At 42.6% G+C, this 13,188-nt stretch overlaps 1 protein-coding gene across 9 annotated transcripts in view; it reads left to right on the forward strand.

The window, feature by feature from the left end:
- Window positions 1-10,015, forward strand: part of MTRF1 (mitochondrial translation release factor 1) — a 28,725-nt gene extending 18,710 nt beyond the window's left edge. For 7 of the 9 annotated variants that reach the window (XM_038386919.2, XM_038386922.2, XM_043504561.1 and 4 more), the window contains 4 exons: window positions 3,066-3,183; window positions 5,148-5,284; window positions 8,173-8,271; window positions 9,818-10,015. In XM_038386919.2, the coding sequence (XP_038242847.1) occupies window positions 3,066-3,183; window positions 5,148-5,284; window positions 8,173-8,271; window positions 9,818-9,937 (474 nt within the window). In that variant the 3' untranslated portion in view covers window positions 9,938-10,015. The other 2 variants (XM_043504563.1, XM_043504564.1) reach the window with 2 other exon arrangements.
- Window positions 10,016-13,188: the final 3,173 nt, after the last annotated feature.

Consider the following 13,188-nt stretch of genomic DNA (forward strand, 5'->3'; position numbering starts at 1 on the left):
TGACCAAGTCACTTCCCTCTTTGCATCCCTCCACTCTCGCTCCCCCTTATTCACCATATCAAGTATGAACTACTTGTCTTAGCTTTTAGGGCCCTTCGTGGCCTATCTCTAACCCTGTCCTGTCATATACCTCAGCCAAAATCTTCAAACCTGGTGCTTAAAATTAAACTTGTACCTAAGCTGTAATTTTCAAAAATGCTGAGACAGTTTAGTAACATAAGAACCATTGACTTGACAGAGTTTGTACATGTTTGTAGAGTGCCTTGAACAATGGAGCCCATGGCCTCTAGGCAGGCCCACTGACGTAGTGGGGGCAAAGGGGGCAATTGCCCAGGGGCTGGGGCAATATAAAAGGGCCCAGGGGTTGCCGCCACAGTAGCTGGGAGCCCCGGGCCCTTTTAAATTGCCTGGGCTGCAGAGCTCTTAGGTGTGTGCTCCCGAGTCCCAGTACCCACCACGGGCTGCAGAGCAGGGGAGGCAGGGACAGCTGGGGGGAAGGAGCTGGGCACAGGACTGCTGGAGGGCAGCCTCGAGATCGCACTCAGGATCCAGCAGCCGCTGGTCCAACATCTGTAGTAAAGGCATTGGCAGCACCCCACTGGGCGCCGGTCGGGCTTTGTCTGGGGTCTGCCAGGGAGGAGAAGGGCAGGGTGAGTCTGGGAAACGGGAGGGAAGGGTGTTTCGGTGACAGCGCTAGGCTGGTGGTGGGGGTGGTGTTTAAGGCTATTTTGATTTGGGCTGGTGGCTGTTCTCTGGGGTCATGTGGCTGATCTCATTTGGGGATTATCACTGGTATTTGGGAGTGATGGGATGATTGGGAGTGGGGATGTTGGGACTCCTGTAAAGGGAGCCGTGATACTCTCACCAGAAGATTTATTTATGTTCACTAATAATAATCCTGGTGGATACTCCATCACTGACCATTTTAAAATGAAGATCTAAAAGATCTGCTGTGGGAATTATTTTGGGGAAATTCCGTGGCCTCTGTTATGCAGGAGGTCAGACTCACTAGATGATCACAATGGTCTCTTCTGGCCTTGGAATCTATGAATAAGAGTGTAACGCTCCAAAGAGTTTCAGCTAGTGCATGAGTAACATGTCAAAGACGGTCATACAAGCATTGGGGGATTATTGTGAGAATTTTCATACAGCCACAGCTTTAGGTTTATAAAGCCCATTAGTGCACAGTAGATACATTTAATAATTATTTAGGTCCCTGGTTAATGTTGGGACCCTCCCTGTCCCATGTATTAGTACTCTGTTTGTTTCAGACAGACTTTTAGTTGGGCTTTTCCTTCATGTGCTGGGTAGGAAATTGGCAGAGGGATGAGGATTAGCTGGAACACAATGCCATAATGAATTTGGCTCAGGGAGATTAAATGACTTGCCTAAGGAAACCCAATGAATCAGTGGCAGAGACAGAGAGAACCCAGCGTGCTGCTCTAACCTTTAAGGCAACATTATATTAAGTATTCCCTAATTTTAGGCATAAAGGGCCATATTTTTAAAGGAATCTCAGTTTGGCCTCCTTTGCAGATTGTTGCACATGCATGCAGTGCCCATGACAGGGGAATTCTCTGGCTGCTTGTGGGCTGGCTCTGGTTCAGGGAAGGGGGAATTCCACCTTGGGTAAATTACTTAATCTCTCTGGGCCTCAATTTCCTATCTGTAAAATTGTGACAGCAATCCTTCCTTTGTTTGTCTTGTCTGTTTAGATTGTAGTCTCTGTAGGACAGGGAACTGTCTCCATGAGTGTGTACAGCATCCTGCACAATAGAGCCTTGATCTCAGTTGGGACCCAGAGATGCTACTGTAATACAAATGCATAAATAATTACAGCTCTAATGGTTTCCCACTCGGACCTGAGTTATGGTATTTGCATGCTCAAGTACCTTTGGATACATTCCTAGTTTTTGGACCCGGTTCTCTGGAAACACCTTTTATAAAAAAAAAAAAAAAAAAAAGCAGATCTTGGCTGGTTACTAGAGCATCAGGTTACCCCTGGCTTGGGGAAGGAAGGGGAGAGGGAATTCTTCAGTGCTGAGACATTGCACTGCAGGTTCCAGACACAATGCCTTCAGGTAGTGACACAGTTACAGAAACTGCAGTTTATTTTGCCTCATCCTCCCAAAGGCCAATGAGAAGAAACTGCTTTGGTGATATAATGGGGAAGGGGCTGGGTGGTATCTGAGAAACAAATCAATTCTGAAGCAGCTCTGGAGTTTGCACCAGTCCCACGTGGATGGGAAAGGCAGCTGGATGGATACCCATGGGGAAGAGCTGAAAGTTAGGATCTCTGTGGTTGGTAAATGTGTATTAGAGAAAATGATCCACAGAAACACAGACAGTAGGAGACTGGAAAGAAGCGAAGGTTCCCCTGGGCCCCGCTGCAGGAGAGGCCGTGCCCATCCTTTCTAGGGGGCCTCTTGACTGTTCTGCCCTGGGGCCCAGAATTGCTGTCTATGGGCCTGCCTTTAGGTGCTACCACCATACAGATAATAAATAGTAACCTTTCTCTGTTCTTCAGCAGTTTTAGGACCTTAGCCTGCAAACACTTACACGTGCTTAAATCAATGGGACTACACAGGGGATTTATATTAGGCACATTCACAAGTGTTTGTAGGATTGGGGCCTTTAGGTGTAGCATAGATCCACACTGGTGTGTAAGTGTGAAAGAAATCAAAAGTAGTCTCTGGTACTGCATCTGCTTCTGAGTCTCCCTGCCAGTTGTTGTGGTTTTACAATAACATTTTCCTATTCTTTAAAGATTTTTCTCTCCCCTGTTGCTATGTGAAAGATTCTGCACAAACAGGGGAACTGACAGATTACACAGGAGAAACAGTGAAATTGACTACACACAAATAATTATCAAAGGCTCAGAGTAAACAAACTGAAAAGAACAGAAATGTTGTTTGTTTACTAATTTCTTTCAGTTACAGTCACCTAGGTGTTACTGGTAACAATGGGAGGCAAGCAAATTTTGGACAGAAGTGGTGTTTTTAAACTGAGAGTATCTCTTTAAAATGGTTATAAGCAGATGGTAACTTAATTTTCTTTGACTCTAGGTAGATGTTAAAGTGTATTCTAAGGATTTGCGTATAGATACTTTCAGGGCCAAAGGTGCAGGAGGGCAACATGTTAACACAACGGACAGTGCTGTGAGAATAGTTCATATTCCCACTGGTAAGTGTGTCCGGGATTTTGTATTTTTAACCTTTGCCTTTTAGTGCATAGATGCACATAACCTAGATTCCAAAATCAAAGACTCTGATCCTGCATGCTGCTTCACTTTAGCCACTAGGGTCTGTCTGCATGGAACAGCTGGCAGCACTGCAGCCAATACAGAGAAAGTCAGGTGGCCCTTCTCATTTTTTGCAGGGGAGTGTGTTTGTTTATGTCAAAAATTGCATGGTCAATTTTATCTTTACAATGTGACAAACTTAATAAATGGACCACACTTTGGGGTGAGACAGGGACATTGTGGAAGACGTAAATAACTTCTGTAAACTGAGGACCCTTAACCCTCATTAAAGCTAATGACAATTGAGGGTATAGTTTGCAGCATCAGGTCTTATGTAAACAAAGGACTGAGATAAGTACCTCCTTGTGTAAAATGCTTTGAGATCTGTTGATGAAAAGTGCTATATAATTATTATATAACTATATCCACTTCTACGCATATAACGCTGTCCTCGGGAGCCAAAAAATCTTACCGCGTTATAGGTGAAACCGTGTTGTATTGAACTTGCTTTGATCCACCGGAGCACACAGCTCCGCCCCCCCAGAGCGCTGCTTTACCACGTTATATCCGAATTTGTGTTATATCAGGTTGCGTTCCGGGGTAGAGGTGTATATATGTACATACACACACACACAATGTAACCCTATATTATTAGTTTAAACATCCTAATGTAGAAAGGGCAAATAATATTTTAAACATGTTAGCACCGTGGTTCTCAAACTTTTGTACTGGTGACCCCTTTCAATTAGCAAGCCTCAGTGTGACCCCCCCCTTATAAATTAAAAACACTTTTTAATATATTTAACACCATTATAAATGCTGGATGTAAAACGGGTTTTGGGGTGGAGGCTGACAGCTCGCGACCCCCTATGTAATAACCTTGTGACCCCCTGAGGCAGAGGTGGGCAAACTATGGCCCGCGGGCCAGATGTGGCCCACATGACTGTCCTACTCAGCCCTTGAGCTCCAGGCTGGGGAGGCTAGTGCCCGACCCCTCCCCTACTGTCCCCCCCATAGCCATGCCACTGTGCAGGCAGCACTCTGGGTGGCGGGGCTGTGAGCTCCTGCCGAGCAGAGTGGCAGCATGTCTATCTCTGGCCGGGCGGCGTGGCAGCCAGACATGCTGCTCTGAGCGGCATGGTAAGGGGGCTGGGGCATTGGATAAGGGGTGGGGTGTCCAGGGGACAGGGAGCAAAAGGCGGTTGGATGCAGTGGAGGTTCTGCAGGGGAGGATGATCAGCGAACAGAGAGGGTTGGATAAGCGTGGGGTCCCGGGGGGCCTGTCAGAGGGTGGGGATGTGGATAGGGGTCGGCGGATTGGGAGCAGGGGGGGTTGGATAGGGAGTGGGGTCCCAGGGGGAAGTTAGGGGCGGGGCAGTTAGGGGACAAGGAGCAGGGGGATTGGATGGGTCAGGAGTTCTGAGGGGGGCAGTCAGAGGGTGGGAAGTGGGAGGGGACGGATATGGGGTGGGGAGGCACAGCCTTCCCTACCCAGCCCTTCATACAGTTTTGCAACCCCAGTGTGACCCTGGGGCCAAAAAGTTTGCCCACTCCTACCCCGAGGGGTTCCTACCCCCAGTTTGAGAACCCCTGCGTTAGCTGGTTTAGATGAACCCTGGACTCCCAGATGCAGCACCATAATTAAAAGTGATCCAATGAACCTCAATAAAAAAACCCTCAAGTTCACCTCTACCAGCTGTGTTAAAACTTGTCCCATTTACACTACAGTTCTAAAATATACTAGCTAAAATGTTTTAAAAATACACCTTTTATCCTAGTACGAATAGGCCCTTAGAGTAAGAGCAGGAGGTCTGAAAGGTTTCATTTGACTAATGTTTTAGGATTAATCCCGTTTGTTGTTTGTTATAATGGGTCTTTGATCAGTGTTCTCTTGAATTCTACACAGGATTAACAGTAGAGTGTCAGCAGGAGCGATCACAGCAATTGAACAAGGAACTAGCTTTGCGGACACTGAGAGCTAGGTTGTATCAGCAAATAATTGAGAAAGACTTCAGCAAAAGGCAGAATGCTAGAAAACTGCAGGTGAGAACATGTTTTCCTTATTGAAACTTGGAGATGACATTATGCCATAGTTTTGAGCTTTCAGGATTAGCAACAATAATTTCCCCCTTTTTTTGTGTGTTTGGGCAGTAGGGGAGGTGTGTATAGATGGATGTAGGTAAAAAGGAAAGCATGTGCTTGTAAATGTAGATAAGAATCAGGCCCTTAATTACCATCAAGGCCGGTTTACATTGCTTTGGCAATGTACAGGGGCTTTAATGTGGATATAATTAACCAAATCTAACTTCATAACTGCATGTTTCAGAGTAGCAGCCGTGTTAGTCTGTATTCGCAAAAAGAAAAGGAGTACGTGTGGCACCTTAGAGACTAACAAATTTATTAGAGCATAAGCTTTCGTGAGCTACAGCTCACTTCATCGGATGCATTTGGTGGAAAAACCAAATTTTTCCACCAAATGCATCCGATGAAGTGAGCTGTAGCTCACGAAAGCTTATGCTCTAATAAATTTGTTAGTCTCTAAGGTGCCACACGTACTCCTTTTCTTTTTTCATAACTGCATGTAATTTACACCCACTTTAACGCTCTTTTACACTAACAAGTGATTAAAGGAGCTTTTGTGTAAATGAGAATCTGGTCCAGTGAGTTTCGGTAGTCACATTCTGAAATACAATAATTGCTAGGATCCTGCGGAGTGGAGGGAAAAATAAGAATATTCTTGATACCAAAAATCTTGCCACTTTAGAGCCATACGATAATTTATTATGTCTTTGGAAGTTTAGCCAAACTATTGAGGAAGAAATAATTTAGATAAATTAACTTCAGTTACTTACAAGTTAATCAAAGTTAACCTTACAGACGAAGTTAAGTTGTAAGGTTGTTCCACCCCCCGTACACTACTGTTCTTCTCTCTTGCTCTGAGCATCTTGCTCTTTACAACGTGAACTTCAGTGGGCAGAAGCAATTAAAAAAAAAAAAAAGAAAAAAGAAAAAAAGATTCAGTACTGACAAACTTCCAAATCAGTTATTTAACCACTAATTGCAGATTGAATTTAAATTAACTCAGTCACTATAGCTGATGAAACCTTTATCTCGTTTGGAATTTAGGCTGAGATTTGTCAAAGCTACTTCAGGGATTTGGATGTGCACTTCCGATTAAAATTAATGGACATCCAAAGTGAAACTCCCACCCTTAATGTTTCACAATGCATTAAAACAATTTCTTGTTTGGAAATGTAAGTGTGGCGGCAAGTGAGATTTTCAAAATCTCCTAGGTGAGTTAGGCACCCAGTTTCTGTTGATTTTAAACGGAAGTTGTGCACTTATTTCCTCAGGCACTTTTCAGTATCTCACCCTCCATTTTAAAAAAATAAACAAACTACCTGAAATTCAGTTTTGAATTCGTTTGTAACTCCATCTTGTCACCACTAGAAGACACCCTATATCACAAATTCTCTGTTTATTCCTTCACTTGTGTTCATTTTTCTGAGCCATACTCTAGTATGGCTCCTTCACCATCCCTCTGTTATAGGGAGTACATTTTGAGTTTGCTGATTACATAATTGGAAGTGCCACTTTAATTATCATTAGTGGGAATTGCAGCCCTACAGATTCATCTGGCTAGGACTGTGAGAGTCCCAAGCAAAGTTACTTGCCTTGTAAAAATAGCAGCCATTCAGAATGGGAGATTTAAACTGAGCTGGCACCAGCTGGTGGCTTCTCACTTTTAAAATGGGAAAATATTTTCGCAGTCTTGTGATCCTGAAGAACAGCTCTACACTATTCTTCTCAAAATGCCCCCAAATGCATCTTTGAGCTGAAATCAACTGTGGAACATTTCAGCTGAAAAAATGTTTATTCAGAAAGTTTGAGTGTTCTTTAGAAATGGATGGTTATAATGGAAACTGCTTGACTAGTTCAACCATCGCTTTCTTTGCCAGCAAAAATTATAAGTAATTGTATTTTCTTTAGTGACTGAGGGCCAGAATTTGAAAGGTATTTAGGCACTTAAAGATGCAGATAGGTGACTAGTGGGATTTTTAAAAGTTTGTTTAGGTGACTAGGCACCTATTAGAATTTTCAGGATTCCTAAGCACCTAAATACCTTTCAAATTCTGCCCTGCAGGCCTATCCAGTGCCCATCAAAGTTAATGGATACTAAGTGAAGCCCACTACTTTAAACACATAGGCAGGTGAGCAACTATGCAAAGTATAGGTTTCAGAGTAGCAGCCGTGTTAGTCTGTATTCTCAAAAAGAAAAGGAGTACTTGTGGCACCTTAGAGACTAACAAATTTATTAGAGCATAAGCTTTCGTGAGCTACAGCTCACTTCATCGGATGATGAAGTGAGCTGTAGCTCACGAAAGCTTATGCTCTAATAAATTTGTTAGTCTCTAAGGTGCCACAAGTACTCCTTTTCTTTATGCAAAGTATATGAGGCTATTTACATGTGAAATTACTCACCTGCATACATTTTTGCAGGATCAGGCTGTTAATGAAAGTATAGTATATACTGATTGTTCCAATAGTACAACTCTACTCTGAAGAGTGACTGTAAAAATAGCATCTTCTTACTTGGTTGACCTAATTTGTGTGTAGACATACTTGCTGACATTAGTGACAACTTTGGCTTCTTAAACTATTTAACAACTCCTGTTATCACTACAGAGCCAATGCAGAAATAGGGAGGGGGGGTGACATAAACCTTGGCAAAATTTATATTTATACAGTAGACCAAAATGTGTAAGAGGCAGTTATCAGATTTAATAATCTGTGTGTTTAAGTACTGTATGTATCTACAGAACAGGTTGATCTATTTCAATCTAGTTTAAGGGTGCTCATGTGCTGCTTTTGAAGGGGTTTTGTTATTAAAACTCAAAAAAATAATAGAAGTTGTTGTTGTTGTTGTACAGATAGGGACAAGAGCCCAGTCAGAGAGAATTCGTACCTATAACTTCACCCAGGACAGAGTCACTGACCACAGGATCTCATATGATGTCCGCAATATCAAGGTAGTTATGTTTATGATAATACATGTAAAATCTTTTCAAGAGAAACAGGTGTGTACCTATATACATTCTTATTACATCACTAGCCAGAGTTAATCTTGTGAAAGTAATTACTAAATTTGTGAAGAAGCTAAGAGTGGACAAAAATTGTGAAGTACCATTAAATGCCACTAACTACTGAACATCATTATAGGTTGGGAAAGCCTATATCTTTCTTTCCATCCTTTGTGATATATTATTAAAGGTGAGATGCAAAAGAAAAAAATCACTAGCCCCATTCTTTTGTTTTTTGTTTCTCTGTTGGATAAAGAAGGCCTGATAAAACGCACAGTACTCACCTGAGACATTCAGTGAGTCCTTCACCAAACCAGGGAGGACTAGACTTGACATTCCTGATATATGTAGGGTAAAAAAGCAAGAAGTTGTTTGTTTAAAAATTAAAAAACAAATGGCTGCTCCAACCCACAACTTCCAGACTGTCTTTATATGGTATAGAGGCAAAAAACACACACTTTAAATTTTTTTTTTTTACTTCGCAGGTCACCTTTAAAGGAAACAGAAAAGTTTCTTTTTAAGGTTATCTGACATTATATTTCTGGGTAAAATTCTATATATGGTTATATTTTTTTTCACTTGAATGTGCCAAACAAATGCATGATACGCTAGTATTCTGTGTGAGTTCAATTTATGGGTAGATTTTGGAATAATTTTAGCTTTTGGGCTAGTATGTTTTGGATTGATTTTTAACTCTTAGGATGGGTTTCAAGATTGAGTTTGTTCTATGATTTGGATTTACATTTTAGGTTTAGATTTAAATTTTATTGCTCAGGTTTAAGATTTAATATTATTGCAGTCACAGAGCAAATAGCACGTACTTAATTGTGCGAACAATGAGCTAGACCCCTTAGAGAACACAGAGAAGTACAGATCCCTGCCCTTGAATATTTACAGTATGTTAAGATGTGACATACAAGTGAAGATCATTACAAAAATAACAGTGTGGGGGAGAATTAGACAAGGTTCAATAAATAAGATCTCATGACAATTTAGATTATTTACTTGTTCATCTTATTTTTTAGGATCCTGTTCTGATACCTTTACTCACGTTGAACAGTCCCGTACTCCAGAAATTGTCCAATTGAAGTCAATGGAAATTTTTGTGAGTAAGCTGTAACTCAGCATGAGTAAAGGTACCAGAATTTGGTCATTATTAATTACAATATCCTACATCCCATCCATTCTTGCTAGATTCATTAACTTCTTTTAGGCAATGGGGTTTGATAGATACAAGATGTTGCCAGTATTTCCTTTTGTTATTGCCAAGAAGATGCTATGTAACCGTACGCTGTTCTCAGCAGCATGCCTTCGACTGACTAATTTACACCACCCAAAACTGATGTCACACCAGGGGAGTAATGCAAAATTGATGGGTTAATGCATAAAGATCAGGATTCACGCAAATATATTCCAGGAATTTTTCTTGATTGATCAGCATTCAAAAAATACTGGTCTGTACTAATCATTAATGCTTCTCTCTTTCATTTGATAGGAATTTCTCAGTGGTGAGGGGGCACTGGATAAGCTAATCAACAGGTTGTTGGAATCTGCAGAGATGGAAGCCCTAATTGAACATTTAGAAAACTTTAAATCTTTAGAAGGAGGAGGCTGATGTAGATCTTGTACTAAATACACCACCAGTCCTTGTAATTCTGTAGAACAATAAAATGGAAGTATTTGTTAGATGTCAGATGTTGATAAAATCTGTGTCTTTCTTTCCCATATTCTGTGGTCAAATATAAAGTTTTTTTTTTTTAACGGTGCAACATGGCTTTTGAAAATATTTTACACATTCGCATATCAGCTTTAAGTTTTCGTTATTTTTGTGTAGAATTTAGTACTGGTGAAAGGTGCCAGCCTAAGAACAAACTGAAATCTTCAGTTTATCCACAGAACAGTGTAGGATCCCCTGGGAGGCTAATATGATGGGTAAAGTCATCCAGGAGTGCTGGCTGTATTTTAAAGCAGCCTTCTGAGGGCGCAGGAACAAACCATCCCAAAGTGCAGAAAGAATAGCAAATATGCAGGCGACCAGCTTCGCTTAATAGAGAAATCTTCAGTGAGCTTAAACACAAAAAGGAAGCTTACAAGAAGTGGAAACTTGGACAGATGACTAGGGAGGAGTATAAAAATATTGTTCGAGCATGCAAAGGGTGTAATCAGGAAGGCCAAAACACAACTGGAGTTGCAGCTAGCAAAGGATAACAAGGGTAACAAGAAGGATTTCTACAGGTATGTTAGCAACAAGAAGGTGGTCAGGGAAAGTTGGGGACCCTTACTGAATGGGTGGAGGCAACCTAGTGACAAATGATGTGAAAAAAGCTGAAGCACTCAATGCTTTTTTTGCCTCGGTCTTCACAGACAAGGTCAGCTCCCAAACTGCTGCTCTGGGCAGCACAGTATGCGGAGGAGGTAAGCAGCCCTCAAAGGTGAAAGAACAGGTTAAGGACTATTTAGAAAAGCTGGACATGCACAAGTCCATGGGGCCAGATCTAATGCATCAGAGGGTGCTGAGGGAGTTGGCTGATGTGATTGCAGAGCCATTGGCCATTATCTTTGAAAACTCATGGCGATCGGGGGAGGTCCCGGCCAATATCTTTAAAAAAGGAAAGAAGGAGAATCCGGGGAACTACAAACTGGTCAGCCTCATCTCAGTCCCTGGAAAAATCATGGAGCTGGTCCTCAAGGAATCCATTTTGAAGTACTTGGAGGAGAGGAAGGTGATCAGGAATAGTCAACATGGATTCACCAAGGGCAAGTCATGACTGATCAACTTGATTGCTTTCTGTGATGAGATAACTGACTCTGTGGATATGGGGAAAGCAGTGGACGTGATATATCTTGACTTTAGCAAAGTTTTTGATACCATCTCCCACAGTATTCTTGCCAGCAAGTTAAAAAAGTATGGATTGGATGAATGGAATATAAAGTGGATAGAAAGCTGGCTAGATTGTTGGTCTCAAAAGGTAGTGATCAACGGCTCAATGTCTAGTTGGTAGCTTGTAGCAAGTGGAGTGCCCCAGGGGTCTGTCCTGGGGCCGGTTTTGTTCAATATTTTCATTAATGATCTGGATGATGGGATGGATTGCACCCTCAGCAAGTTCACGGATGACACTAAGCTGGGGCGAGAGGGAGATACACTGGAGGGTAGGGATAGGGTCCAGAGTGACCTAGACAAATTGGAGGATTGGGCTAAAAGAAATCTGATAAGGTTCAACAAGGACAAGTACAGAGTCCTGCACTTAGGATGGAAGAATCCCATGCACTGCTACACGCTGGGGACCAACTGGCTAAGTGGCAGTTCTGCAGAAAATGACCTGGGGATTACAGTGGATGAGAAGCTGGATATGAGTCAACAGTGTTTTGCCAAGAAGGCTAACAGCATATTTGGCTGCATTAGTTGGAGCATTGCCAGCAGATGGAGGGAAGTGATTATTCCCCTCTATTCAACACTGGTGAGGCCACATCTGGAGTATTGCGCCAATTTTGGGCCCCTTGCTACAGAAGGGATGTGGACAAATCGGAGGGAGTCCAGTGGAGGGCAACGAAAATGATTAGGGAGCTGGGGCACATGACTTACAAGGAGAGGATGAGGGAACTGGGCTTAAGGACTAGATGACCTCCTGAAGTCTTTCCAACCCTAATCTTCTATGATAGGCAATGCAGGCTTCTTCTCAGGGTGTCTCGAACCTTGATGAAGAAAGAGTCAGAGTGCAGGTTCGTTTCTATGCCTGTTCAGTCCTGGGCCCCTTTGCTCTGTAATTCCATTTGTGGAAGTGGCTTTGTGATCTAGATGTGTCCCAAGAGAATAGGGCTGAGACCACCACCAACTTCCAGTCACTACTGAATGGGGTTAAACCAGTAATAAACAGTTAGTCTATGCATGCCATGACAGCCAGCCTCCCAGGCCCACTGACAGATTTGGGCTTGCACTAGCGCTGTAAAAATAGCTTTGTAGACAACGCTTTGAAGTTGCAGCTTGGCCTGGAGCTCAGGCTTTGAAGCGCACCCTCCTCTCTCGGCTTCTGACCTGAGCTCCAGCCCAAGCTGCAACTTCAAAGCACTGACTACACAGCTATTTTTAGAGCGCTAGAGAGAGCCCTGCAAGCCTGAGTCTGTCAACCTGGCATGGGAGGCTCACTCCCGTGGGCTGTGTAGACCTATACCTGAAGGCTCTGATTCAGCCCTTTCCCCTAAATTCATTTTATAGTAAATTCAATACTTCTTAACATAGGCCCGGATCATCCCCTCTCAAATTAAAACCCCTGGCAGGAGCTGTAGGAATGGAAACCTCTGCAAGCCCGCCCCTGCCTCCCAAGATCATTCCATCAAGGGATGGGGCAGGGCACTCACTCTACCCCCCCAAAATACCCAAAACCTGGAAGATGGCTAGGAAGCCATGGGAGGCCAAGGCTACCAGTGTGGCAGACCTTGTCTCTGACCATCAGGTGGACCCTCTTCCTCAGTATTTTGGCAATGTGGCTTTCTACACAATTCATAAACTATCTGCAAACAGTATTCAAAGAGAATAAAGGAAAATCCAACAAATTCACAAATAATTTGATCAGCTCTAGTATGTGTGTGTCAGTTCAGGTGGGAGTAAGAGGCTTTCAAAAAAAATAACACAAATTACTTCACCAATTAATTTCACAGCTTCAGCAACTTACAAGGTTTTCTTACAAGGTGGGTATTTCATCATATTACATTCCAGATCCAGAATTAATTAGTTAAACCTTATAAAGTACTCAAAGATAAAAAGCTCTATCAGAGTGCTGAAAAACAATAACCCGAAGCCTCACTTCTAGTGTGTACGTGCAAGAGAGATTTACTCCGCAGTGTTTCAACTGCAGCACCTTAGGGATA

Source organism: Dermochelys coriacea, chromosome 1 (genome assembly GCF_009764565.3).
Source record: "Dermochelys coriacea isolate rDerCor1 chromosome 1, rDerCor1.pri.v4, whole genome shotgun sequence".
Taxonomy (NCBI): Eukaryota; Metazoa; Chordata; order Testudines; family Dermochelyidae; genus Dermochelys; species Dermochelys coriacea.